The sequence below is a fragment of the Arvicanthis niloticus genome, chromosome 22, assembly GCF_011762505.2.
Source record: "Arvicanthis niloticus isolate mArvNil1 chromosome 22, mArvNil1.pat.X, whole genome shotgun sequence".
Taxonomy (NCBI): domain Eukaryota; kingdom Metazoa; phylum Chordata; class Mammalia; order Rodentia; family Muridae; genus Arvicanthis; species Arvicanthis niloticus.
Window position 1 is genome coordinate 1,089,902 of NC_133429.1, and position 27,008 is coordinate 1,116,909.

The 27,008-nt window shown below is 58.1% G+C and overlaps 2 protein-coding genes across 2 annotated transcripts; one reads left to right on the forward strand and one right to left on the reverse strand.

The window, feature by feature from the left end:
- Positions 1-468: 468 nt before the first annotated feature.
- Positions 469-22,572, forward strand: Nfic (nuclear factor I C). Its single transcript, XM_076919267.1, has 9 exons — positions 469-568; positions 8,871-8,942; positions 10,325-10,399; positions 10,503-10,626; positions 11,039-11,163; positions 12,463-12,588; positions 13,911-14,095; positions 15,592-15,668; positions 17,685-22,572. Exons 1-8 carry the CDS (start codon positions 484-486, stop codon positions 15,640-15,642), a joined length of 843 nt encoding a protein of 280 aa, XP_076775382.1. The 5' UTR covers positions 469-483; the 3' UTR covers positions 15,643-15,668; positions 17,685-22,572.
- Positions 22,573-23,092: 520 nt separating this feature from the next.
- Positions 23,093-25,736, reverse strand: Smim24 (small integral membrane protein 24). Its single transcript, XM_076919269.1, has 4 exons — positions 25,616-25,736; positions 24,908-25,019; positions 24,648-24,710; positions 23,093-23,749 (listed from the first exon to the last, which is right to left on the reverse strand). The coding sequence occupies exons 1-4, from the start codon at positions 25,680-25,682 to the stop codon at positions 23,623-23,625; spliced, it is 369 nt and encodes a 122-aa protein (XP_076775384.1). The 5' UTR covers positions 25,683-25,736; the 3' UTR covers positions 23,093-23,622.
- Between the last annotated feature and the right edge of the window lie 1,272 nt (positions 25,737-27,008).

Here is a 27,008-nt window from a genome sequence, read left to right on the forward strand (position 1 = left end):
CTCACGTGGGTCACTGCCCGAGAACCAATCTGCATGGCAGAGACGACAGTGGGACAGGCGGGCTGCTCCTGGTTAGCTGGATCACGTCTTCTCTGTGCCTCAGATTCCAGCTCTGTCCACTGGTGGCCACAATGGCACAGCCAAGCCAACCAGGGTCTCTCCCAGCTATGACCTTGAGTCTGGCTGCTATTGTTGACCTCGGCGTCTGCGCAGCCCCGCCTCCATCAGCTCCGAGCTGTGTGGGTCAGAGGTCACAGGCCAGGTGACAGGAGGGGGGCGAGCTGGGGGTCCCTGGCTTATTGTCATTCATGTCCTGGTCTCTCCACGGCCTCCTTGGAGCTGAGCTGATAAAAATTTCAAAGGTACTTTCTGCTGTGTCAGCACAATTTCCCCGAGTCTGTGTCCCCTCTCCAACCCTCTTCTGCCTAGCCTCTGCGGGGCCTCCTGAGACACCTTCCCAAGGGTCACCCTGCTCAACCCACCATGTCCCTGGAAGGTCAGGAGAGCCGAGGTCTGCCAGTCTGGCATCCCATGGCTCTGCTGCTGGCTGGCTGTGTGACCTGGGCAGGTCAGTCTCTGTCTCTGTGCCTCGTTTTCTTTCTGTGGGTGGGGTGCTCACAAACAGGTACCTAGAAGATGCCAGGGGGCCCTAAAAGGGGGGACCAAGATGCAGTGGGCACAGGGCGTGCCAGAGCCACCATCACTGTCACAGCCTTTTGCCCATTATGCCCCGTTTTCCCAGAATGCTTTGCCCTAAGCAAATCTCCTGATGGTATCTCAGAACCCTAATTCCCAGCCCCTTCCTCTGTTCATCAGACATTGTTGTGGGCGTTTGCTACATAGCCCAGCTTGGGTCTCCTGCCTCAAGGCCGGCACTGAGATCTCAGGCCTGTGCTGCCAAGCCCAGCCTTAGCTACACTTCTGGCCGCAGTGCAGAAGCCAGTTTGACAGAGGAAGAGACAGAGGGTCAAAGAGGAAAGCTGTCCTGCCGGGGATGTCACGGTCAAGGGAAAGCTAAAGCTTGCCAAGGCCGACAACGCCTCATCCCCCACAACCCCACACCCCACAGCACACACCTGAACTGAAGTGGTCAACCTGACCACCGCTGTGCTTCCCTGCTAGGTCACTGAGACACCGGAACCCCAGTCTGGTCCGCAGGCCCGACCCAGCTGTCTGAGCCAGCAGTTACCAGTTCGGTGGAGAGCATGGTCTCCTGTCCCCCTCCTGCCTCATGGGTCCCACCCCACCCCCACCATCTGCAACGCTAACACTGGGGTGGCAGAGTGGGGGACACAAGGATCGGTGCTGGGGGTCTGACATGAAACTTGGAACAGTGGGGACAATGGTTTGAATTGGTGGTGGTGGTGGTGGTAGGGGTCGGGCTGGCCCTAGGTACTGTCCCCAGAACCGCTGATACTGCCTGTCATCACAGCACTTGGGAGTTCAGGGCCAGCCTGCACTACATACTGAGTTCAGAGCTGACCTTGTCTCAAACAAAGAAGTAGGGGGAGCAGTGGAGGTCGTGAGGAGCCCGAGAAAGACAGGGTCCGCCAGGGCAAACGTCCTGGGATCACAGAAGCCCAGAGCACAGAACAGGGAGGAGCCTGCAGGGAGCACGGAGATGCGGGAGAGCTGGTGGGGAGGAGGCCGGCGGCGGGAGGAATGGAGTCAGGCTCCCCGACTTGGCCTGCTTTCTGGAAGGAGTCTGGGAACGCTGGGCCACAGGAGAGGCGGCTGCCAGCCCGCCCTGCCCCCCGCCCCTCCGCCCCGCTGGCAGCCTGCGAAACCCGAAGCGCGGGCAGGCGCCATGCCAGGGGGAGGGGTGCCAGGCCCGCCCAGGCCGGCAGCTGCCAACCCAGATGGTGCCCATGTGCTGGTCATGGCCGGACTCGCTTCCCGCCAACAGCCACGGGGACGGGGTGGCTGCCATGGCAGGATCTAGAGCTGGAGTGCGAGCGTGCGAGTGCGGGAGGGGGTGGGGGTGGCGCGAGGGGGCTCCACGCTGCCCCTGTCGGTGCTGGGATAGCAGGAGGCGGGCTCGGGGCGCCTTCCCCCCCCAGGGGTGTGGCTTGAGGAAGGACTCGCCCCTCCCTCACAGGGATTCTAGGCGGGGCTCCACCCTGACCACGCCCCCATCTTCTCACTGGGGGATTCTAGGCGAGGCTCCACCCCGACCCCCACTCTCAGCCCCTTTATTGAGGGGATTCTTGACAAGGGCTTCACCCCTGACCACACCCCACACCCCAGTATCGCTGCTCCATCTTTAGGGGAGGGGTCGCCCCCATTTTCCCAGCCTCACTTTCATCTATGAGCTGCGATCCCTCAGCTGAGTCCCTAAATAACAGATTGAAACTCCTGAAAAATAAATCAGTCAGCGCACAACCACCCACCTGTCAATCTGGCACAGGGCAGCAACAAGATTCCTGTGATGTTAGGACTAGCTCAGGCTACAGAATTAGACCCTGTCTCAAAAACACCAGACTCACTGTGTAGCCCAGGCTGGCCCACTTCCTTCCAGATCCTGGGACCTTGCAGTCTCCAGAAGGGATCGAGGGCCCACTGTCTGTCTCAGCATCCTCGAGCCTGTTTCCCCCTCAGGGATCTAGGGGCTCTACGGCCATGCACGTCTGGTGGGGTCTCCAGTGGCTGCAGGATAGGTGGGCAGCTATGGTGTCACTTGGTGACACTGTGGTCCTGGGCAAGTGGCTCGCTTGCTCTAGGCTTCTCCAGGGTCCAGGCCTGCAAGTGGGTGGGGAGGGGACGGGTTTGAATGGGACTAGTAAGAGGCTAGGGCTCGAGCCTGTGCCTCCTCCCTGCAGGCTGTGTAGCCTGGGAAGCTTGAACGTCTCTGGTCTCTACCATTTCCTCTGCTAAAGTGCAGGAAGGTGTCAAATACCTTCGTTCCTATGGCAACGCATGTGCTCAGAGTGTGGGAGACGGGGTCACCCTGGGGCGCCCGTATTCTGGGGATCAGCAGTGGACAATATCCCCCTGCACCTGTGTGCACCACAGTTGGTGCCCTGGCTCTGTGCCTGGGACTGGCTGGGGGCAGCTCAGGACATCTACATTGGTTCCCTCAGACAACAGCCCCCCTGCCCTTCCCGCTGGGTGGGCCTGAAGTCACAAGTGGGTGGGACTTTGCTGTGGGATGGTGGACAGGACTCTTGGAGACATGGGGTTTCCTGACCAGTCAGGGGCACTGAAGCCCAGAGAACGAGCCAATGCCCTTCCATCTGGCCTTGTTTGAGTTTCAAGACCAGGTCTTATTTATGTAGCCCAGGCTAGACTCAGACATGCTACTTAGCTAAGGATGCCTCAGATTCCTCATCCTCCTGCCTCAAGAACCAAACAGAAGCTGGGCGGTGGTGGCGCACGCCTTTAATCCCAGCACTTGGGAGGCAGAGACAGGCGGATTTCTGAGTTCGAGGCCAGCCTGGTCTACAGAGTGAGTTCCAGGACAGCCAGGGCTACACAGAGAAACCAACAACAACAAAAAAAAAAAAAAAAAAAAACCAGAACCTATTTGGTTCTTGAGGCAGGGTCTCATTTCATAGGGACTCAAATCAGTCCCCCTGCCTCAGCTTCCTAAGCAGAGGGAGAACCGGGAAGAAGCTTTCTGGAAGTCCATGGTGGGGCTAGAAACCTGTGGAGCCCCAGGTTCTAGAAGGTTCTGGGACAGGTTCTGTTCTGCCTCTGCTGAGGGAAGGCCTGAGGCAGGGGGTCACCTTCCTGTACTGCCTCAAATGACACATTCATGTCACACGAAGGGCTGAGGTTGGGCCAGAGTTCCGCAGGACCTGCAATGTTTGGGAAGCCCTGTGCCCGTGGGCCTGAGCAGGGAGAGTCAGTGTGGGGCTTGGGGTCAGAAGGGGGGTCCCCTTCCTGTCTGACTCCAGGTGTCAGTCAGTCTCCTAACACCCCCCACCAGGCCCTCCCGCCTGGGCCTGCCCCGCCCCATCCCCCACCCACCCAGAACTGAATGGGCCCCTTGTTCCCGGCCACACCCTCCCCTGGGGTCACTCTGGGACAGACCCAAGCCTCAGACAGCCTTAAAGGGCCAGCCTCAGGACAGAAACCCAGAGGCTCAATGGACCCCACCCCAGACACATGGGGTTCCCGGAGTGGGGCACAGTGGGGCCAGGTTCTGTGCAGTAATAGGTCACCTGCTGTATCCGGTTGCACAGGCGTGAAGCGGTCTGAGGGTTCCTTTTCTATTTGCCTCAGTTTACCCTGTAGGAAGCAGCCTTGCCCCCTTTTCACAGAGAACTAGATGAAACATTAAAATGCTCCCTCTTTGGAATGCAGAGCTGGGGCCTTAAAGCTCACTAGATATATGGCCACAAGGCTTGCATTTATTGAGTGCCTACTACGTACTAGGCCCCGCTAAGATAGGTGCAGCAGGAGGCTGTGTGTGCAGGACCGTCGTTGTGCCCGAGGGTCCTCCCTGTTCCGTGGTCAGCGCTGTGCAGCCACGGGCTGCGAGTTTGGACTCAGTTTGCCATCTGAGTAATGGGAACGGGGCCTAGAATCTGTGCTAGGTCTGAAACTGGTCACTTTTTCTGGCTGCTGCAGAGGTTGCAAGGAATTGCGGGATGGGGGGGGCGGGGCGTGCATCGGTGGGAGCCAACGGCGGGAAGCAGGTGGGAGTCAGTGGGGTCCCCCGGTGGGAGCCAACGGGAGGGGTGAACCCCAGCTGTGGCAGCTGCTGACCGGGCTGGGGTGTTGGGGCCTGCAGTGCGCGCACTGGTCCCCGCCGGATGGAGCCGCCCGTTCCAGGCTTCCTTATGTAACTGGGTTATGCAAGGACAACGGCCCAATTACATAAGGAGGCGCCGGCCGCGTGGGGGAGGGGCTTAAAGGGGCCGCGTCCCGGGACTGCACCCCTCGGCCTCCTCCGTGGGCCCAGTCTACCCACTCCAGTGACAAGGTCAGACTTCCCTTCCAGCCTCAGTTTCCCAATCTGAGAGGCAACAGCCTCACCAGTCAGCCTGCGGAGGGGCGGCGGGTTGTGACGTACGAAGGGGTGGAGGCTGGACTCAGGCCAACAAAGCCTTGTGCAGCGAGCGACTATTAAGCACCTACTGAGATCAGGCTGTGGAGGTGACTTCGTGCAAGCACCAAGACCTGAGTTCAAATCCTGGTTCGCGGCAAAGGCCAACCTGGGGTAGCTCAAGGCAAGGACCCCTGTGGGTGACCTCGGACCTCCAGGAGAGGGAAGGGGCACCACTGTCTCCCCAAACCCACCTCGTGCCCGGTTCACTCAAGCGACGTGATGAGGGAAAGCCGGCCAGGAGGGAGGGGCAAGGCAGGGGTCAGGACGGCGTGGGCCTGGACTGGGAGGGAGGGCCCCACTCGGTGCTCACAGGCGCCCTATAGAGGCTGCTGTGGAGGACGCCGACCCTGGCCTTCCTCAGTTTCCCCATCTGTACTTTAGAAGAGTTCCAGAATACAGCTGGTACCAACTTCGTGCTTACCTGATAGGAGGCCAGAGGAAAAGGGAGGATTCACACTTGAACCCAGGACACACCTGGCCGACCACGGGGGAGGGGCCGAGCCCCGGGCTTCCTTCCGGCTAATTGGCCCCTGAGCTAAATAAAACATCTCAGCGGCTCTGACAGCTGGGGAAACTGAGGCCCAAGGAAAACCAGAGAGGGACTCAGAAAAGGAATCATTCAGAATTGCCCAGGTGTGGCCCCCCAACCACCACCCGTTCCACAGATGTCACCTGGGTTATGCAACCCCAGGGTAAGCCAGCCCCTCAACTGCACATCTGCACTGACCTGGACTGAAGCGCTCCCCCCACCCCAGGCTTGGGGGCGTGGTCAAGGGATGGAGCCCCGCCTATAATCCCCCAGTGAGGGTGCCAGGGTCATGGCTTAGCAAACGTAGTCATCCATACAGGCCTCACTTGAGTCCTCAGACACTGGAGACCAGGGTGGGTGGGACTTGTCTGGTCCCACCCCTTTCCATCCTGTCACTCCTGGTTGGTTCCTCCAGGTTTCCTTGCCCTGCAAGTGTTTGTAGAAGGCCTGTTCCACGTCCACTCATAATGCAGCAGCGAGCACTCAGTACCCTCCGTGGGAGAGGGTGAATGCGATCGTGTGTTCCTCCTCCACCATGGGAAGCCATGACACACGCAGGGAGGGTCATCCTGAGTCTAGCTAGTTCCAAGATGGCCCAGCTGGCCAGGGGCCACCCAGCATAGGGCCTGTCCCCCCACCTCCCAGCCCAGGCTGCTAAGCCCACAGGCCTTAAGGACAGGGACTGGGAGGCGGGAGGACCCGAGACCCCCCTGCATGTCTTTGGATGTCCTGGGACTTTGGCCTGGCTGTCCCCCTTGCGGCCACAGATAGATTCCTGGGACTGGCCAGGAAAGCCAAGAATCTGCGGAGTGTAAACACGGGTTATTTTCAGCTTTTCCCGCTGGCGGGTGACACATTTGACTTTGGAAAGGACCAGGGTCCGCCTGGTATTTTTAACCTCCAGTCTCAAAGCCCAGGAGCCACCCGGGTGACAGGGCCTTGGTGTCACTGCCAGGTCAAGGATGGCCATGGCCACCTGGCCCCATGCCCCAGCTTGGTGCCTTCTGTTTATCCTTGGTGGCTGGTGAGCAGGCCACCATGCCCTAGACGGGGATCCCTTTCCTGGTCTCCCCCACTTGGGGAAGGGTTGGCACTGTGTCCCTGCCTGTACCAGCTGGCCCTCCCCAGCCACAAAATGGCCGCCCAGGCCACGGCAGCATCTGGAAGGGGAGGAAATGGCTGCCCAGTTAGTGATGTCACCGGCCATGTGGCCTGTCCACCAGCCCTTGCCTCGCTGCCACATGCACGGAGTGACCAGGCCTAGATGTCTCCTCAGGGTCCCCAGGCTCAGCCATCAGCCAGGGCACAGGGCGGTTGGGTGGGGTTGTCTGTGCCAGGAGGACCCCTGGGAGGACTTGGCCAGGAAAACGAGTTGGCTCTGGCCCAGGCCTGCTGTAGCTGGAAAGCACCAGCCAGATGGAGAGTTCTGCCCCACCTCCACATTCCCAGGGCTCCCCGAGTGTCTGCTGTGTCCATCTGTTTGGGCACCACTTTGATTTATTCAACAGTGGATTGGCGGGCGTTTTAAGCACTGTCAAGTGCTCTTCCTGAAGTCACACAGCACTTCTGTGGGTGGGTGGAGGGTGGCCGTTCGTGTCACTATCCGCCTGTGACATCATCAGGAAAGTCCACCTCCAGTTCGTGTCCCCTGCAGATTTGCTGGGAAGAAATTTACGATTAGAACCCTGTAGTCTCAACTGGCATTTGGATGTAGGAGCCTGGGACAAGGCCTGTGTGTATACAGCAGGCATCAGATGTGTTCGGAAGGAACAAACGCGCATTCTTATGGCAGACCGGCAGAGACACGGGGGCAGGGTGGGTCAGTGGATCAGGGTCCCTAGCAGGTTGGAACTGAACCAGATGTGCGTGGGAGAAGGATGGGGATTTCCAAGCGCCCTGGACAGGATGAAGCTTGTGCTCCGGCAGCCGGCAGGCGCAGTCAGGCTGCAGGGAGGATGCAGCTGACTGCTGACTGCAGGGTACTGTAGAAGAACCTCGGCGGTGGCCTTCCTAGTCCCAGAAAGTTAGTGCTCCACACAGCGTCTTACCCCTCCTCAATGCATCTTGAATGCAGATCTGAGCCCCCATTTTTAGACCTTTAGAGACCAACGCAGAAATGGGGTGCATGGTCACATGACCATTCCTACTGTATCTGCCTTGGCCAGGTCCATCAGTGTCACATGACGGCCCCAGAGGCCTTGAAAAGTGACAGTCGAGTCACAGCTGTGGAAGTAAGCTGCTCTGGCATCGCCAGATGTCCCTCACTGCTGGCCACTCTCATGTCCCCTCACCAACCCAGGTCTCCTGTGTCCCAGCCACTGGGGAAGGACATGGTAGTAGCCGCATGCCCACACTCTGTATGAACAGACTGGGAAGCCCCCGGGGAGGTGACACCACGGGCTGTCACGGGCATGAGCAAAGTGGACTGGGAAAGTGAGGAAGCAGCAGCAAGGCACAAAACCACACCTGCCAGCCAGAGCCACCTAGGCTTCCTGGGGAGTGGTCAGGGGCGGAGTCCTGCCTGGGAGGAGGGGCAGGGTGTATAGTACTTTCCCAGCATGCATGCAGCCATGATTCACTTTCAGAATTTGAGGAGATTCTGTGAATGAATCCCTGACCTCTGGGCCCACTTACTACGCTGATTTAGGATCAGTGAGTTTTTAGTCAACATCCCCCAACTGCCACCCCCGTATCTGTATCTGAGGCTACATACAGGAGCACAGGAGCTAGGACCTTCCCAGAAGTCTCCAGCCAGGAGGTCCTGCTAATCCTTTGTGCCCCTTCTAGGGGAGACTGCAGCCCAGGGTCAGACTGTACCCCTCCTCCTCCCCCTCCTCACTCCCCCACACACATACACACCACAGCAGATCATAGTGTCTGCCAGGGAGGGAATTATTTTTATATAAAGTGAAGGGCAAGTGCCGGAGGAGCCAAGGTGACCTTGACACTGAGCCTGGAAGCCCCTTAGGCCCCTTAGGAAGCCCCAGCACCTATGTGGCAGCCCAGCACTGGAGGTGGGGAGTGCACGCAGGAGAGTCAGAACATCCTAGTACAAAGGGGGTTTGGAGCCAACCTGGACTACATGAGGCCCTTCCTCACGATAGAAGCATGGGGTAGGGGTCAGGGAGGAAAGGGGACCAGAGGCCTCCAGGACCTATGGTCCACAGTCCCCCCATCTGTAATATAGGCAGACAGCTGATGCCCAGAGAGGTCACTTACTGAAGTCCACACAGCAGAACTAGGATCAGAGATCCCTGCAGTGTCACCAATTGTCCCTTCTCTTGGCAGATGCAGAGCAGAGCAGCAGCCCCCGGACAGGAGTGGGCTCAGACCAGGAGGACAGCAAGCCCATCACACTGGGTGAGTCAGCTAGAGCTGAGGCAGGAGGATTGTGACTTAAAGGGTAGCCTGAACTAAAGAGTGGGAGTATCTAAGTAGTGGGTGGGGAGGGGCATGGCCAGGGTGGAGCCCCGCCTAGAATCCCCCAGTAGGGGACAGGGGCGTCTCCAGTAATGGACCTCTGCCTAAAATGCCCCCCAGGAGAGGGCTAGGGGTGTGATCAGCATTAAGCCCCGCCTAGAATTTCCCAGCTAGGAGGCGTGGTCAGAAACGGAGCCCGGCCTAGCCTCCCCAGTGAGGGGTTGGGGGCGTGGTCAAGGTGGAGCTCTGCCTAGAATCTCCTAGAGAGGGGTCGGAGGGGTCCTGTTTCCTTTGGGGGGGCGGGGGAGGGGGCCCTTGGCTCAGATCTCCCTGGTGATTGGACAGTGGTTTGCTTACATCATGGGCCTTTGTTGCAAACAGAGGTTTTCGGGGGAGGGGAGAGCAGAGAAGCACATGAAGCCATTTACTGGGCTTGGAAGGGAGAGGCACAGGCCTGAGCCCTGCAGCCGGGCTGTGCCAGGAGGCTCGTGACCCCGGCCATGACCCTGGGTCCTCCCGGGCGTCTTCCTGCCTCCTCCCTTTCAACCAGATGGTGGAAGAAGGTGGGGCCCCAAGGGAGGATCCCAGTGCTCAGGACTCCCTTGCCTCTGGACTTGGGCCTGGTGGGCGCTGTACAAACAGGAAATTCCCCCCCTTCCGCCACCATTTGGGTCAGCAGGAAACAGGCGGGACACTTCCACTGGGCACAGCAGGGCCACCCCAGCCACAAGGGCGGTACTCCGCGCATGTGGACTGTGCTGCCCCCTGGGGGCTGGTCCCATTGCTGCTCAGCCATGTGTGCGCCCTGCTGCCGACTCAGCCCCGGGGACTGCATTTGCATCCCTAGGCCTTGTACAGTCCTAGCCCTGGCGTCTCGCTGTGGTTGGGTCCAGCCTGCACCCACGCCCACCCACAGTGAAGCGCACTACGTAGTTCCAGAATCTTCCTTCATACCAAGTCTATATCCAAAAGAGACATAGACCACACAGACCATCCCCCAAGTCGGCCATGCTGTTCGTGGCTTGTAATTCTCTATGACGGCTACTTCCTGCCATGTGGCACTCACACCACGTCCCCACCACAGCAAAGGGCGCAGAGCCCAACAACCCGGCCGGTAAAACACTTGTTGCTAGCGTGGGGACATGATCATCCACGTGACAGCCGAGCATGAGCTCAGCAGTGGATACCACGTGACCATCGGGGCTCAGATAGGGTAAGGGGGTGCAGGCTCCTCGTGGGGCGTCACCCTGGCTGCAGGGGCACCACTGAGAAAGGAGGCAGCCATCTTGGCCTACTGACCTCTGACCCCGCACTCTTTCCAGACACCACAGACTTCCAGGAGAGCTTCGTCACATCAGGCGTGTTCAGTGTCACTGAGCTGATCCAGGTGTCTCGGAGTGAGTGTCCCCGCCCTCGGCCCCTCCATTTCCCAAGTTGGGTTGGTCACTTGGGGCCACAGGACCGCGCCCTCCCCCTCATGGGATCCATCTCCTTCTCCAGCACCTGTGGTGACCGGAACAGGACCCAACTTCTCCCTGGGAGAGCTGCAGGGCCACCTGGCATACGACCTGAACCCGGCCAGCGCCGGCATGAGAAGGACTCTACCCAGCACCTCCTCCAGTGGGTAGGTGCCAAGGTTACCCCGCTGGGTGCATCTGAGTCTTAGCTTCCCCACGGTCCCCTCCTCTTCTCACTTTAGCTGACCCTTTGTTCTGTCTGCAATACCTGTTTTTACTTTACAAGTGGGCCGGTAAACTATCCATCAAAACTCCATAGTCTTAGCGCCTTTTCCCGAGCCCTGGTACGCCACTGAGTCCAACAAATTCTCTGGAGGTCTGAAGGACAGAGAGCGAATCACGTGATGACACCCCGCAAAGACACTGGGTGCTCTCTCGCTTCTGCCCCGGTGTTTGGCAAAGGGTAATTGATAGGATGCCGTCCTGTGTTGACTCCATAACTCTCCCTACAAATGGGAAGAGTTAGCCAGCTCCTCCACCGTCTCCGTGGTAACCGGCTGTTATCCTCACCCCCTCCAGGAGCAAGCGGCACAAGTCGGGCTCGATGGAGGAGGACGTGGACACGAGCCCCGGCGGCGACTACTACACGTCGCCTAACTCGCCCACGAGTAGCAGCCGCAACTGGACGGAAGACATGGAAGGAGGTAGGACCAGAGGTGCAGTTAGGACCCGCGCACCGGGCAGGAGCTGGGCTAATGTTGCAAGGCCTCCTGGGAGTTGTAGTCCAGCCGTATGTTACCTTACTGTGAACTAGATATTCCAGCCTGAACACTGCAGGTACCATAAATAAGAAGCAGACCCGGGTCACAGGGCCTTGTCCTGTAGCCAAGTCCGGAAACTAGGCGTCCCCACAGCACTTGGTTCCGGATGCCCCCCTGAATCCTGGGCATTTCAGGCCCGCATCTGTGTACCCCGAGATCGCAGCCTACGGGCGTCATCGAGCCCAGCCTGGCAGCCTCTTGGTCACGCCAGACGCTGAAGCCTCCGTTTCCCCATTTGCAACACCCCAATGACCCTTCTTGAAGCATCACTGGTGGGAAGGGGTGGAGTCGCAGGTGGGGAGGGGTCTAGTCACCCGCAAACCCTAGCTCTGCCCCTAGGAGCTGTGAGACCCCCCTGCCAGGAAAGCAAAGTCTCTGGTCCTAGTCAGTGACCAGGGCAGGGACAGGAGAGCCCAGAGTTCTCCACAGGCTAGGATGTGGGTGGGGGAAACTGAGGCCTGGCCGGTGGGGGCAGGGCACGTTGGGCCTCTGGGGACCTCGCCTGGCGCCAAAGGCTAGGCACAGACAGGCTGCCCTAATCTGCTTAGTGGCCCTAATGAGCCTGTAATGGGGACAGTCTAGACAGGAAGGGCTGTCTCTCACACGAGCTGATGCTGCCCCAGGGGACCCTGGGTAAGAAGTCTGACTGATGAGGTCAGGAGGACTGACAGCCACAGTGGGTTCTGCGGCCACACTGGGTGCTGCTCCCAGAGAGTGTGACCTCATCCCTTGTAGTCCACTTCCCGTGTCACCCCCAAGGGAGGTAGGTGTCCATGGCTGTCTGTTCCCTCACAGCCTGTGATGTGTGTTTGCTGACATGAGGGCAGGGACAGCAGGTGCAGACTGCAGTTGGTACCCCAGCACTTGGGCAGCTGGGGCAGGAGGATTGCAATGAGTTGGACACTAGTCTGAGCCAGTGAGGTAGGGACTGTTGTCCACCCTAGTATCAGTGTCCCCAGAAGGCGAGAGAATAGTCTCTGAGAACAGAAGGGATCCCACCTTGAAGACAGGTCAGGGCCTCTCTCCTGTTTGTGGCGGTGTATTCTCCATGTGCTCTCCTGAGCCACTGGAGGACTTTCTGAGTGTCCCCCACAACATTCCCAGTACAGCCTTGGGCTTGGGTGTGCGTGTGACATCACTTGCCGCCCCTCAGAGATGGAGACTTGGGTCCCCTCCCCACAGGCATCTCATCCCCAGTGAAGAAGACAGAGATGGACAAATCTCCGTTCAACAGCCCGTCCCCCCAGGACTCCCCCCGGCTCTCCAGTTTCACACAGCACCACAGGCCTGTCATCGCGGTACACAGTGGTGAGTATCACCTGTGGGAGGCGTGATGGCTACCAGCACAGCCACCAAAGTGCTGCAGGTTTCTGAGCATTGGTTCTACTGCTGAAGCCAGCAAAAAGCTACTGTGGTGTGGTGGAGATGGCCGGCCCTGGGTGATGGGCCTGTGGGGAGCACCAAGTGTCAGCTGTGGAGTGACATATAAAGTGTGATTAGCACCTGACCTCAAGCAGCTAGTTCATTACCTCCAACTGTATGCATGCCAGGGTAGAGACAGGATCACGTGACCATCCACCCTGGGACGGGGGAGGGGCGGGGTGACCACTGTGGAGAGAGAACTCAGTGATGTTCTGATAACACTGGAGTGTTACTCAGCTGTGAACAGGAGCAAGGCTCTCACATTCCACAGTGGAGGCTCGTGGGTTGTATTTCACAGTGTGTGCTCTGTGGCAGGAAGTGAATTCATGGGCGGCCTGGAAGGGGGTGGGACATAATGTTGTGAAAATAGCGGAGATTATAAAATTGAACATTTTGGATGTGGACTTCTCTAAATTCACATTTAACTTTGTTCTAATATACTCACTTGTGTATCAGAAGCAAAAACGATCCAGGTGACACATAAACTCTGCATATGTCACAACATAAAACTGTAGATATTGATTAAAGTATTTATGTAAAATTAATACACACATAATATAGCTGGATTTATTCTACTTTTTTGCTATCACCTTCAGAATAGAGGGTCACATGGTTGTGGTTTTTTAATATTATTTATTTTTATTTATACAATTACACTATAGCTGTCTTCAGACACACACCAGAAGAGGGTATCAGACCCCATTGCCGATGGTTGTGAGCCACCATGTGGTTGCTGGGATTTGAACTCATGACCTCTGGAAGAGCAGTCAGTGTTCTTAACCGCTGAGCCATCTCTCCAGCCCATGGTTGTGTTTCAATGAGGGTAATTGTTGGGACTGAAGGGGGAGAGGAAGAAATGCAGTCACGCGTCAGTTAAAATACATTTAAATTACATTTTTAAAAACTTGGACATTTAGTTGTAACCAGGCAACGCCTCACTTTGTAGCCCAGACTGGCCTGGAACTCACAGCAATCCTCCTGCCACAGCCTGGAGTGCTGGGGAGTGCTCTGCACACCACACCCAGGCCCTTTTCAAGGCTTACTGCCTGGTTCTTTGTGAAAAGGGCCGGTGGCCACAGAGCCACACTCACCCGCCCGCTGTCTGCTTGCCGGGACCACTGTGGCATACCTTTAGCTGAGGTAGGAGGATAGCCCGAAGTTCCACCCAGACTGGGCATCATGAGAGTTTGGGGACCGTCTGTCCACAGGCATTGCTCGGAGTCCCCACCCATCCTCCGCCCTGCACTTCCCCGCCACACCCATCCTGCCGCAGACTGCCTCCACCTACTTCCCCCACACGGCCATCCGGTACCCGCCACATCTCAACCCCCAGGACCCGCTCAAGGATCTGGTGTCCCTGGCCTGCGACCCGGCCACCCAGCAGCCCGGACCGGTGAGTGCCAGCTCTTGCCAGGGCGGAGTGGGGCAGCCTCAGTCACCTGGAGCAGCCTGGCGCCTCCATAGCTCTGGTGGCGGTTTGCGCCAAACAGAAGATATGTCTAAGATGTAAAGCATTTGGGAGGCTGAGGCAGGAGCGTTGCAGCAGGTTCAAGGCCAGCCTGGGCTGCACGGTGAAATCCACAATCAAGTGTCAGAAGGCAAGCGGGACTGGGGCACTGGACCTGGCCCTTGAGGAGAATTTGGGGGAAATAACTGTTTGGTGTGCCGTGTCGCAATGTGGAAGGGACGCAGAGCCGTAATGGAGTGAAGTGATAGGATGAGATTTCAAGCGAGCCCACTCCCCATGGTTCCCCTCCCCACAGCCAGACACACACACCCTGCATATCCCGAACCACAAGTGACCAACCTTGGGATCTGCAGCCTCCAAAGACCCTGAAGTTCCCAGAAACAGAAGTCATCAGGCCCCACCCAGCCATGGGTGCTAATGTTGCCTTTCCACACAGTTCCTGTCCTGCCTAATCCCAGGAACTCTCCTCTCCGCGGCTCAGTTAACAGTTACCTACATCTGTCTACCATCACTCAGTGAGGGGGGCCGGGGCGTGGGCAGTCGTGGAGTCCCACCTAGGATCCCCCCCACTAATGGGCTGGGGGCGTGGTCAGGGTGGAGCCTCGCCTGGACTCCAGTGAAGGGCTGGGGGCGTGGTCAGGGGTGGAGCCCATTTCGTATACAACAGGAGCTTTGCAAAGTCCTGTCCCTTCTCCCACCTTGTGCCTTTCTTGAGATCCACTCTCCCCTTTCTGACCCCACACGAGCTGCTCCCCCCTTTCCTGCCCCCGGTGGTGCAAGAACAGCCTGGCCCTTTCCTCCCTGGTACCGAGGTTTTTCAGCCCCAAGATCTGATGGCTAAGATTGAGATCTGTAGAGAATGGAGCATAGAGGCACAGGATTGTCGTCTCACCACTCAGGGGGCTGAGACAGGAGGATAGCTGCAAGTTCAAGTCTGGCCTGGGCTACAGAGAGAGACTCTGCCTCAGGAAAAAAAAAAAAAACATCAAAAGTCAGCTGGATGATAACAGAATTGGTGCAGATACTCCGTCGCCCCACACTCTCTACGAGGGAAATCAATAAATAAAACTCCCTTAATTATTGATGGCGCCATGTGTGGGATGCCGCCAGCCTGGCCGCAGCTGGAACACCCTGAATTATTCACAGCTGGCCTTTGATTATTAATATTTTATTCGTTGCCTCAGCCCAAGCCTAGTACCACCTACCTCACCACCTAGGGACCCGAGCCAGGATCCCCAGGTCACCCAGGACCCAGGCTCTTGGGGTGGCCAGATTTGCCCCTGGGGGGTGATGAGGGCTGCACCCCCAAAGCCACTGCAGCTAGGTATGAAGGCAAGGCTGTGTGACTCCCAGGCAGCAGACACCCTCTCTGGGCCCCGTGCTCTGGTGCTAACGGGCTCTGGTCTCTCTCCTCCCCACAGCCTGCTCTCCGCCCGGCACGTCCCCTGCAAACAGTCCCTTTGTGGGATTAGGACCGAGGGATCCTCTTGCAGGACAGGTAGGGGCCGAGAGGCCGGCTGGGGGTTGGGGGGTGGGGCAGAGGGGCCGGCCTGGGGGGTCAGGGACAGCAGGCCTGCTGGCCACAGCCCTGGCAGGGACTCACAGGAAGCCAGCCTCTCGCTCCCAACCCGGGCCTTGAGCCCCCCTGGGTGTGAGGTCTTCACCCCATCTGCTGCTCTGTGGCCCCTACCCTACAAAAGCACACAGCATGGGGGCTTTTGTTTAGTTGGGGAACTGGGGCTCAGAGAGGTGAGGCAGCCAGCCCAGAGTCACACAGTACACCGCAGGCCAGGGCTTCTCTGTGCTCCCCACCCTCTTCTCCAAAGAGGCAGAGCAGGAAGCCAGAATGATTGGGAGGCAGAGTGCAGAGCAGGTAAAGTAGGAAGCTAGTGTTGGAGAAGAGGCTCAGAGAGGGAAGGCAAGTTGCCTGTGGTTGCACAGCGGTGGTCACCTCTGTCCTCACATTGATCAGAGGTTGCCTTGGGACCCTCTGTAGCTGTCCAGGTTCCTATAAGTGGCTCAAGAAGCCTTGGCTGTGACTGAGGCCAGAGGCCTGGCTGTCTGTTCCTCAGGCGTCAGCCATCGCCCCTGGCAGCCTCCAGAGCCCAGCCCCCATCCCTGTAGTAGCTTGGCCAGCCCCTCACAAGCCGGGCCTCATGCCTTCCTCGCCTGCCCTTCCCCCCCCACCCCCGCCCCCGCCCTCCCTAGGCCTCCTCTGGGTCAGGTTTTCTGAGGTCAGGCCATCTGCCATTGACCCAGTGACCAGGCCTGGTCCTCACAGACCGGGCGACGTGGGATAGGCAAGGGTAGGCTGGCCTGAGAACGCGGGCCTCCTCCCTGGGCCGTCCAGGGAGCCACAGAAGGTTTTAGGGGGAGGGAGAATGGACGGGACTTCCTGACTGAGGAGGGACTGTGGAGTGGACAAGATGTGCACCCCCACCAGGGAAACCAGGAGGCTGCAGTGCGGGCGCTCCCCTCCCCCAGCCCCCACTTCGGCTCCGGGCCTCTGCTCATTCCGCGCAGTCAGCACTTTCTGGCTGGCTACATTGTTATTCCTGGCTTGGCCTCCCTGCAGCCGGGTTCCCCCATTTGCCCTCCCCCCCATCTGCACACCGATCATACTCCCCCCGCCCAGGCCCCTCATAACCGAGCACACAAATACCCCCGGGGGTCTAAGGTTCCGGCCCCTCTCGCTGCCTAGGATGACAGCGCCATGGTCCAGCTCAAGGCAGGGTCATACCCCACCCTGTCTGGTTGCCAACGGAAACCAGACATGAGGTAAGGGATGCAGGAGCTTGAACTTGGCCGAGGGCGGGGCCGGGAGAAGCACTGCAGGCCCCGCCTCCTTTGCAAGGAGCCCCACCCCCACCCCTGCTGCACTCTCAGGCACCAGGCTAGACAGGACTCCCAGGACAGTGCTCCACTGACACCCCAGGAGTCTTAGAGAGGAACCCGACGGGGACATGTCCAAGCTGCTCTCGTCCACTCTCTGAGGCCAGCCAGGAACTTCCTAGCTGGGGCAGGGCAGGATTGTTGAGAAGACAAGGCCAGTGTGGTGGTGCGGTTACCACCTTGTACTAGAGAAACTGGAGCAGGCGGATGAAAGGCTCAAGGCTGCACAGCGAGTTCTAGGCTAGCCTGGTATAACACTGAACCATGATCAGAGCCACCCACACACGTGCTTTCTCAGACTCAGGGCCTGAGTCAAGCTAGCAGAGAGGGCCTCTGCCACCCACAGACTCAGTATGTCCCTGACGTCACATGGGATGTGTTCACATGTCTGTGACATCCTGCTGGATGTGCCACCCAGGACAGACAACACCAACAGGGAAGGGGCATGTCTGTGGTTTTGCCGGGCAGCCTTGTACAGAGGTGGGAGAACACAGATCAGTGTCACACCTGGAGTCAGGGTCTGGGATCCAGGAACCCACGTGCCGTCGGGGAGGGGAAGCAACGGCTGCTCTCCTGACACCCAGTTTCTCTCTCTCCCTCCCAATCTCTGTGGACCATGAAGTCCTGGTACCTGGGGTAGCTGAGGCTGCCTTCCTACGCCTCCTTCATCGCTGGTGGAGTCCCAGGGTGACAGTCCCAGCCTGCGTTTTTGGTGGAAAATTAGACAGACTAAGAAGCCCCCTGCCGACTCCCAACTCGATGGAAAAGACAGGAGGAGAACAGGACAAAAGACAAACAGGACAAAATAAACCCTTCCCAACCAAGATGACAACAGACGGGAGCTTTGGGTCTCTGTGGCACCTGCTGCTGATGGACGGCTGCCTGCAGCCCTTTTGCGCCCTGAGGACCCTGCCATCACCCACAGACCAGGCAAGCCTGGCCTGGTACCTGCGCCCAGCACCAACAGATGGGCGGGATGGACGGGGTGGGCCACCCAGCCAGGCCACCTCTCCCCAGATCTCTGCTGCCAGCCACCAGCGCCAGCCTCGGGGACCTCCGGCCGCCCCCACCGACAGTGTTTGCCAAAGACAGGAGGCTGGAGGTGGACATACCACACAGTGGGCAGAAGAGGCGCGTGGGAGCCGCCCAGTGCTGGCCCTGCTGGGGACAGACATAACATACAGGTACTTTGGGACCCCAGGGGGGGTCCTGCGTCCAGCCTCCATCTCGGCCCTCTGGCCCCTGTCCTTGCGGACCTCGTTTGGAAGGACACATCTCTCTATGCAATTTGTCCCCACCCCACCCCGGCATGAGAGGCCACGCAGCTCCCGACCCTCCGGCCTCCCCTCGCACATGGAAAGTATCAGCACTTTGAGAAACAGAGGTGAGGGAACCGGGCCTCCCACGCCGAGGTTCCTGGAGGCGGGAGGTGCCGCGATCTAAGTGCCTAGCCCCTCCACCCACCCGCCGTCCACCTCGTCCATCGGGGACACCGAGTGGCCTGGGCATCCCCACCCTCGGCTCTGTGTACCCTGCTCCTCATCACCGCGCGCCCTCCAAGCTAGAGAGATGGGACCCCAGGGGGGTAGAGCTGGGTGTCCCGAAACCCAGGCTGGGGCTATGCGTCGTCCCCCTACACTTCTGCCAGTGCCTTACTTCCTGGAGACACACCCTGGGGTACCCCACTGCAGGGGGATACCCCCTTTGCACTTTGACCCTCCTGATGATGTGGGGCCCAGCACAGGGACCAAGAAGGCTGGTGGAAGTGCAATCGGACCCCAGGTGGGAGGGCTCTGGGAGTGATGGGGTGACAGAATGGACGGATGGCTGGGGTCCCCCATCTGCTATGCGTACTTCACTGGCCTAAAAACACTAAGACGGGGTGCAAGAGCCATGCCCCAACCCCAGCTCTGCAGCCCCATACACACCCACTCAGTCCCTATCTTGGATGGCCAGCCATGGGAGGGGATGTTGGGCTTTTAAGGTCACTAAACCTACAAAGGCCCCTCCTCCCCAACCACCCATCTTGGCGCTGTCATGTCCCCTTCCTGCGGCCCCCCACTCCATCAGGCCCCACCTACCTGCCGTCCTCCCTGGGATACTTCTTAAATACAAAGTTCCCCAGACTTCCCCAGACTTCGAGGCCTCAAACCCCCACCATCTGTCTGTCTGTCCTCAGGGACCCTCCAGTAGGGGGACCATTGGGGACATCACAGAGGCCACTGTCCAGACGGAGTTCAGGCCAGTGGGTGTGGGATGGGCCGTCTGCAGGGTAGACCTGGCAAGTCCCCTCTGATCCCCCCCCCAAGCCAGCCAGCCGGGTCCCCCAGGGGTCAGGACAAAACCAACTATTTACCTAACTGCATGGTGCTTAAGGCCCCGCGACACCCAAGAGCCCCCTTCCCCGCCGCCGGGCTGCTGTGTGCATGACAGGTCCGCCTACCCGCCCACTTCCCTCACCGCCTCTACTAAAAAAGGAAAAAAAAAAAAGGATACACAATATATATATATGTGTGTATATATATATATATATCCTTACCAAAAAAAAAAAAAAAATCCATTATTCCAAATTTGCACGAACTTTTTACCACAACATGTGCCTTGCTCTCCCGAGGACAAGTATTAACTTTTAAATAATATCTGCGCACACAGACGCATGCCCTGCACGCATAGTTACAAACAGACAAGCGATTACATGAAATAAAAAATAAAATCCAAAAGGGTGGTATTTCTATTTGTAAAGAAAAGAAAAATCAAATGAAAGCGAGACTTTTTATATAAGAAAGAATGCTGGGCGTGGTGGCGCGCGCCTGTGATCCTAGCCCCTGGGAGGCTGAGGCAGGAGGATTGCCCTGAGTTCCAGGTCAAGCCTGTGCTACAGAGTGAGACCCTGCCTCAAGAAAGTGGGGAGGGGGAACTAAAACATAGAAACAAAAAAGAAAAACAACACTATTAAGGAAGTCACAATTGGTCATGGCTTGTGATCCCCGCCCACCCCGGCCCCGCCTCACCCCGTGGTGGGGACTGGAGTCGCCCTGGTGCTCATTCCCTGAGCCCCCCAACCCTCCGCCCCAGGGCCAGCCTGGGGCCATCCCTCCCCAACGCCCCTCCTCTGTCTTCCAGCCAACCCACAAACCTGAATATATGCAATATCCGTCCGTCTGTCCGTCTGTCTGGGTCTCTGGGTCGAGCTCAGCTGTGGGGAGTCCCGGCAGTGGAGGGGACGCAGCGGCCCGTACCAAGTCCGTGATTTCAGTTTTTCTTTTTCGGTTTTATTGTTTGTAGTTGCCTTTGGGTTTTTGTGGTTCTGTTTTTCTGTCTTCTGTTAAATCTGCTCTTAAAGTTCACCAAAGCTAAGGTAGTTGCCAGGGGCTTAGCGGGGCACACGGGAGTCCGGGCTCCAAGCCATCCCCTGGCCTCTTTCTGCCCGGCCCCACCCACCAGTCCTCCTGTCGCCCTTCTCAGCCCTGAGTGTTGGGTGCTGGCAGAGGCCATGGCAGGCTCAGCATGATGGGGGGACCAGGGTGGGTGGGACCCTGCCCCGCCCACCTCCGCCTGGGGGTCATTTGTAGGCCTGGCTGACTTCCCCAGCCGGTGTCCACCCCTGGGCCAGGAGGGACGGTCCCTGCACCATCTCGCAGGGACCATCATGAAGGCAGGTGAGGGTGGGGACAGTGGACAAAGCATGCCTGGCGGCAGGCTGGAAGAGGCCACTCAGCGCCCCCCCCTCCCCACCCCAGTTTCTCAGAAAATCTCCAGTTCCCACCCAGGGACTCCACACTGGTCCTCAGGTGGATGAGTTAAGCACGGCAGGAGATTTTCGTTTTTCTTTTCCTATGTATGAAACAACATTTTTCAAACATCCTCTCCTCAGGCCACCATCCCTTACCCAGCCCCAAACCCGGCGTCGCGCCCTGGTGAAGCCCCCACAGCTGCTGCTTTGGGGTGTAACCTCTGACTGTTTCCCTGGTGGACCAGATGTCTGAGGTCCTGAGCCCTGAAATCGTGATAATCAGGAATACCCAGGGTGGTGGGAATGACAGGGGAATGGCGACCGTCTGCCCTGCCCCTGCCCCGTACCTCCAGGGCGGCCAGGCCGCACTACAGTGCCGGCAGGCAAGCCGCCCCTAGGCCACCAGCAAATGTCCTGCCCTTTGGGACAGTGCACCTGCGAGCCACCTGCAAGCTGGCCTTGGGCCTGCAGCGTTTGTACATACACATGCATTTAGTTTGCAGTTAACCCCTGTAGCGCTGACCTCAGTAGCTTCCTCTTGGTTCAGTTTGTCCCTGAGACCTCCGAGTGGCCCTTGCTCCTCCGGGGTACTGGGTTCAAGATCCAGCCACTTAACTTCCCCATTGATGGTTTTGTTTTGATATCTTAGAGACAGGAAGGTCTCCCCAGGCTGGCCTCCAACTCGTGGCCATCCTCCTGCCTCATTTCTCAGTTGCTCTGACGACAGGCGTGCACCACCACTCCTGACTTCCCTGCCCAAACCTCATATCCTACTTGTTAATATCTGTCTTCTCCCTCTGTCATCTGTCCAGTGCTAAGTGTCCCAGAGCAGTAGCTGGGGACTGTCGCCCACTGCAGGGCCCAGGAGAGAGGACTGGCAGAGAGTCTCCAGATCTTGTAGCCATGATACCAAACAGTCATTTCCCGATCAGTGCCTCACACGTCTATCTGATGGTGCAGTTTAGGGGTCCTCCCCCTGCCCCCCTCAGTCCCTATCCCTGCTCCCTACGACATGGGACAGGAAACAGCAGGTGCGCTGGGCGGGAGGAAGGCATGCACCCCCAAGCCACCACTGTCCCCTCCCCCAGCCTCACTACCCTAGCTTGGGGTACCCTGCTGGATACCCCCAAAATGTCACATCCAACCTCAGATCTGATGTAGTCATCTGTGCCCACTCAGGTCTGAGGGTTCAGTGTAAGCACCCCGACTTGCCCTGCAGCGCCTGACAAGCATTGGGTTTGAGGGACTAGACAGGCGTGCAAGGCACTCACAGGTTCAGGGAGTGAGAGGGGGCTGTTTCCTGTTGCTCTTCCCCCTGGCCTGCCCTTGTTTGCTGGGTGTTTCCCTGCAGAAATCTTTTGGGTTTATTTTGAGTTTCCCCCATTCAGCCACTTTGTGTTTTACTCCGGGTCGACCTCTGCTCTGACCCTCAGCTTTCCCTGACTGCATTTGTGTGGTCTGCGACGTCGGCCTCTGCCTCCTCCTCCCAGAGCACACGGGAGGGCGTCTGGATGGGAGCAGAGGGCACCCCAGGCCATTCTAGCTGCACACCCCTGCTCACTGCGTGCTCCACTCATAACCATAGATTACAAACTCATCTTGATTTCTGGCTTTTGTTTTGTTTTGTGGACCCGCCTGAGCACCACTGACTGCCTCTGTTCCGTTTCTCCCTATGCAAACAAACAAAAACAAACAGTGAGGGGGTCCATAAAAGATTCAATAAAAGTCAAAAAATGGAAGAAAAAAATGTATAAAAATTAAATAAGCTTAAGCGTTGGCTCCATGGTTCCTCCTTTCTGTGCGTCCGTGAAGCACTCGACTTGGATCAGAAAGGGGGAGCTGTCACCAGCCCCAGGACCTTTGCACAGGCTGTGACACAAGCCCAGGCCCGGCATGTGGCCCCTCCTGCTGTGGGGCAGACTGCCTAGACTCTGGGGGAAGGGCTTCCGCCTCCAGGCCGTCAAGATCATCTTTGGCTTCATGGGTAACTTGAGGCCAGTCTGGCCAACATGAGACCAAGTCTCAAGATAAGAAAGGACCCAACCCCCTTACCCAGAGTGAAGAGCTGGGTCTCCTTACCCCAGGGTCCACTAGGTCTGTGGGAGGGGAGGGCTGGAGCCCCCAGATGTCACAGAGTTGGACCATCTTCCCAGTGCCCCACAGCATGAGTCTAAAACCATGACCTTCCTGAGAACCAACTAGACACCTCTGTGGACAGCCTGGGCCCAGGCCCAGCTCTCAGTGGCCGCGGACCCCTGCTCTGGGCTCCGGCCTAAGCCCACACAAAGGGACTTACACAGCGTTAGGGCCTTTATTAAAGGAAGGTGCTGGGAGGTGACACTGCCCCCTGGTGGCCATTGCTCGAACTGTCTGCCCAAAACAGCTTGTCCCCGGAGGACTCAAGAACAGACCTTGAATGAAACAAGGTCCATGGTCCTTGGTCCTCAGAAAGAACCAAGTGACCATGGGGCAGAGATTGGACCACAGGGTGTCTCTCCTCCAAGACACAAATAGCACAGAGGGTGGAAACCCTCCCAGGAGCAGCGATGGGACTCAGAGACAGAGGGGACAGTTAGGTGACACCACTAGTGTGCCTGGAGGAGGCAGATTGGATGTGAGAGAGGGCGCAGGAGGGCAGATGGATAGGAGTGGACACCAGGCCAGTGGTGAGTGTGTCAGTGGGGGGAGGGGGATGAGTGTGGGGGCCATAGGTAGAGCTGGCCTCCTCATCTGAGGACAGGTTTCAGACCCAGATGACACCAGTCCAGCTTCAGGTGGTGGCTGCAGCTTGAGGGGTGTGGATGGGACACCCCAGGTGACAAGAAGTTCACAAGGCTGTTTTCTTGCTTCTCTCCTCATCTGAGGACTCCTTCTCCTCCAGCTCTAATCCTGCGTTGCTCAGCCCACCCTTCCTGTCCACCTTCTTCTTCTTCTGCTTCTTCTTGTCTGTTTTACTGTAGGGTTATGGTGCCACAGTGAGAGACGGTCACTGCTCACCAAGCCACTTTGTCAGGCTATGACAAGGAGGGGCTCAGGGGACTGTGGTAATCTCAGGATGACCCCACAGAAAAGAAAACGTTCATTCCATGGAAAGAAAAGGATGGATGGATGGGTGGATGGGTGGGTGGGTAGGTGGATGGGTGGATGGATGGGTGGGTGGATGGGTGGGTGGGTGGATGGGTGGGTGGATGGGTGGGTAGGTGGATGGATATTGGGTGGGTGGGTATTGGGCGGGTGGGTGGATGGATATTGGGTGGGTGGGTGGATGGATATTGGGTGGATAGGTGGATATTGGGTGGGTGGATATTGGGTGGGTGGGTGGATGGATATTGGGTGGGTGGACACTGGGTGGGTGGATACTGGGTGGGTGGGTGGATGGATGGATATTGGGTGGGTGGATATTGGGTGGATGAGTGGATACTGGGTGGATGGATATTGGGTGGGTGGATGGGTGGATATTGAGTGGGTGGATACTGGGTGGGTGGGTGGATGGGCGGGTGGATGGATGGATATTGGGTGGGTGGATGGATGAGTGGGTCACTTATGATGGAGTGATGTCATGGTGTACAGGAGCCATGCTTCACAGAGCAGGCAGATATGTTCTCTGTAGTTCTGGGTACAGGTGGCCCCATTCTCTCCTCCTCAGCCCTTCCTTCCTCAGGACCCTGTCAGGGTCACAGGGCTCAGCTGTACTTCCAGCTGCCTGCTCCAACTCTTGCCCGCTTCTATCCCTCTCCCAGGTCCAGAATCTGCACCAGAGATTCCCCACAGAGCCCCCTCGCTAGGCACTGTCTCCCTCTCCCTCAGCTGGGCCCCTCAGGACTATCTGGGGGTAATTCAACCCCGGAGTACCTTGGCTTTGAGTTCTCGTTCATAGTGTGGTCCATTCTGAATGTAGTTTCTTCATCCTCTGCTCTGCACACGTAGAAAGAAAGATTGATACAAGAGCTGTTCTCTGCCTCAGTATCCCCAACTGAGGTCATGAACTCCAGGAATCAAAAGGGATCGACAGGGCAGCAGAGCCAGGTGACCTCCAGGCTGACCCTGGGAGGGAGCACAGAAGGGCGGGGAGGCCACAGGAGGCCTTGGGTGGGGCAGGGGCAGGTCCTCACCTGCCTTTGGAGCACCAGACACGATTGACCAGCAGGAGGATGAAGACGATAAACAGGAAACCCACGACGGCAGCCAGACCCACCAGCCAGGGCTTCAGGCGGCGCTCTGAGGCTGCGAAGGACAGGACAAGTCAGACAAAACGAAGGGTCTGCAGGGAGAAGAGGAGCCTGCGGGGTACTGGGTTCTGCGGGAGGAAAAAGAAGGGTCTGTGGAGAGAGGAGGGGTCTGCGAGAGAGGGGGAGGGCGTTAACGGAAAGGGGCGGGTCCTGGAGGGCGGGGCTTAAAGGGAAAGAGGCGGGACTTCGGAAGAATGTCCACTAATAGGAGCTGGGGGGGGGCTCGTGGGGCGGGGTTTGTGAAGAAGGCCCAGGCTTCCCAGAGAAGCTGGCCTCCTGGAGGGTGAGGTTCTCAGAGAAAGTAATTAAGGGAGGGGGTGGGGCTGGGGCGGATTTCAGAGGGCCCTTGAAGGAGCTGAGGACCAGCTGGAAAAGGGCAGTGGCCTCGGCTTACAGTTGAGAGACAGGAGAGATGGGCATCAGACAGGGGCGCTCATTGGCGAGCGCTCATCCCACCAGTGCCCTCCACACTTCCTCTTTTCCTGCGCACTTTCCTTGTCTCAGTTTCTCCAAATGGGAAATGAGGCATTGAAGAGCCCCTACCCCAGATCCTAACACCCACCCAGCCTGGGCTCCGTTCCCCAGTCCTACCCTGCTGGGCCTCGACGGGTGTCAGGAGCAGCGTAGCCAGCAGCAGCAGCCTACCCAGGGTGTCCATGACCAGCGCGTTGGATACAGGTCGATGTTCAGCTGCGGTGTGAGCTGCGCAGAGCTCGGGTGGGGTTAAGACAGGATGGTTGGGCGGGCGGGGTGGGGAGCCTGCCACCTGTGGCCCAGCCTCCCACGACTGCTTGGCTGGGCATCAGACCCCTGCAGCCTCGGAGGGCAGAGTCTGCAGCTAGTTTAATATTAACCTAGACTGTCCCTTCCCCGGCGCCTTGCACCCCTCCCCGGAGACCAGCAGCCCAGGTGACAGCCAGCCCCAGGTGACAGGTCCTGAGCATCCTCTGAAAGAAGTCAGGCTGCATAGATGTGACATCCTTCATGTGCACACAACCAAGTGTGGCAGTCAGGCTTGGTGACTGGGACAAGCTTGGCAGCTTTGTGTTTGGTAAGTCAGCCCAGCAGGGTTGGCAGCTCTGTGAGCACCAGCCTTAGGGGGGGCACCAGGCTCCCAGAAGGAGGACCCTCAATGCAATGGGAGAGCCACCTACCTACGGAGCATCCAGACACCTCAACAAACAGACAAGCCACAGGCTTCTGCCCTCAACCTTGGGCCTCAAGCTGATTAGATAAAGAGCCCCACCTGGGCAAAGGAGGACCCCACCCAGACGTATCACGGGTACAGCCACAGCCTGCGCACGTGAAAGAGACAGTAAAGAAATAGGGCACTCTGATGTTCTCATATGCCTGTCATTCCCACACACCAGAAGCCAGAGGCAGGAGGATGGTTAGGTCCAGGCCTAGCCTGGGCTCCAGAGCGAGACGGTCTCAGAAATAGAAACATGTGCCGGACTGCAGCTCAGAGAGGGAACAGTCTCCCAGCATGCCTGAGGCCCTGAGTTCCATCTCCAGAAATTAGGTGAGATGACACATGCTGGTCACTCAGAGAGATGCTCCTGCCTCTGCCTCCTGAGTGTTGGGATTAAAGATGCCACCAGGAACCCAACCAGGCATGCCTATTAAGCTCCTACTGTATACTCATGGAGTCCGGTGCTGAGAGGTCTCAGCCCAGGTGGGATGTCAGGAGCCCAGATTGACAAGCCTGCTGGCTGAGGTGGGGGAGGCCGTGTGGAGGGACCTACCCTACATGGCTCCTTTGCTGCAGAGCCCAAACTAGCCTAGAATGTGTCATCCTCCTGCCTCAGCCTCCTGAATGCTGAGGATGACAGACCACTAATCCCTTGGTTATTCCATCCTGTATGTGACAAGTTCCCTGAGATGAGAGGCCTTCACCCAGACATTTCTCAGTGGCCTGCCTCAGTTTCCAGTTTTATGGGAGTGTGTGGGACAGGGCTGAGACAAGGAGGTCACAGGCACTGGG

Bases quoted from the DNA above. Each gene is read 5' to 3' on its own strand.
- Nfic (XM_076919267.1), top strand. From the start codon at position 484: ATGTCCCTGGAAGGTCAGGAGAGCCGAGGTCTGCCAGTCTGGCATCCC. The intron at 569-8,870 runs GTCAGTCTCTGT...TTCTCTTGGCAG, and splicing joins TGGCTGTGTGACCTGGGCAG to ATGCAGAGCAGAGCAGCAGC. The intron at 11,164-12,462 runs GTAGGACCAGAG...CCCTCCCCACAG, and splicing joins GACGGAAGACATGGAAGGAG to GCATCTCATCCCCAGTGAAG.
- Smim24 (XM_076919269.1), bottom strand. From the start codon at position 25,682: ATGGACACCCTGGGTAGGCTGCTGCTGCTGGCTACGCTGCTCCTGACA. The intron at 25,020-25,615 runs GTAGGACTGGGG...TGTCCTTCGCAG, and splicing joins ACCCGTCGAGGCCCAGCAGG to CCTCAGAGCGCCGCCTGAAG. The intron at 23,750-24,647 runs GTACTCCGGGGT...ATAACCCTACAG, and splicing joins AACGAGAACTCAAAGCCAAG to TAAAACAGACAAGAAGAAGC.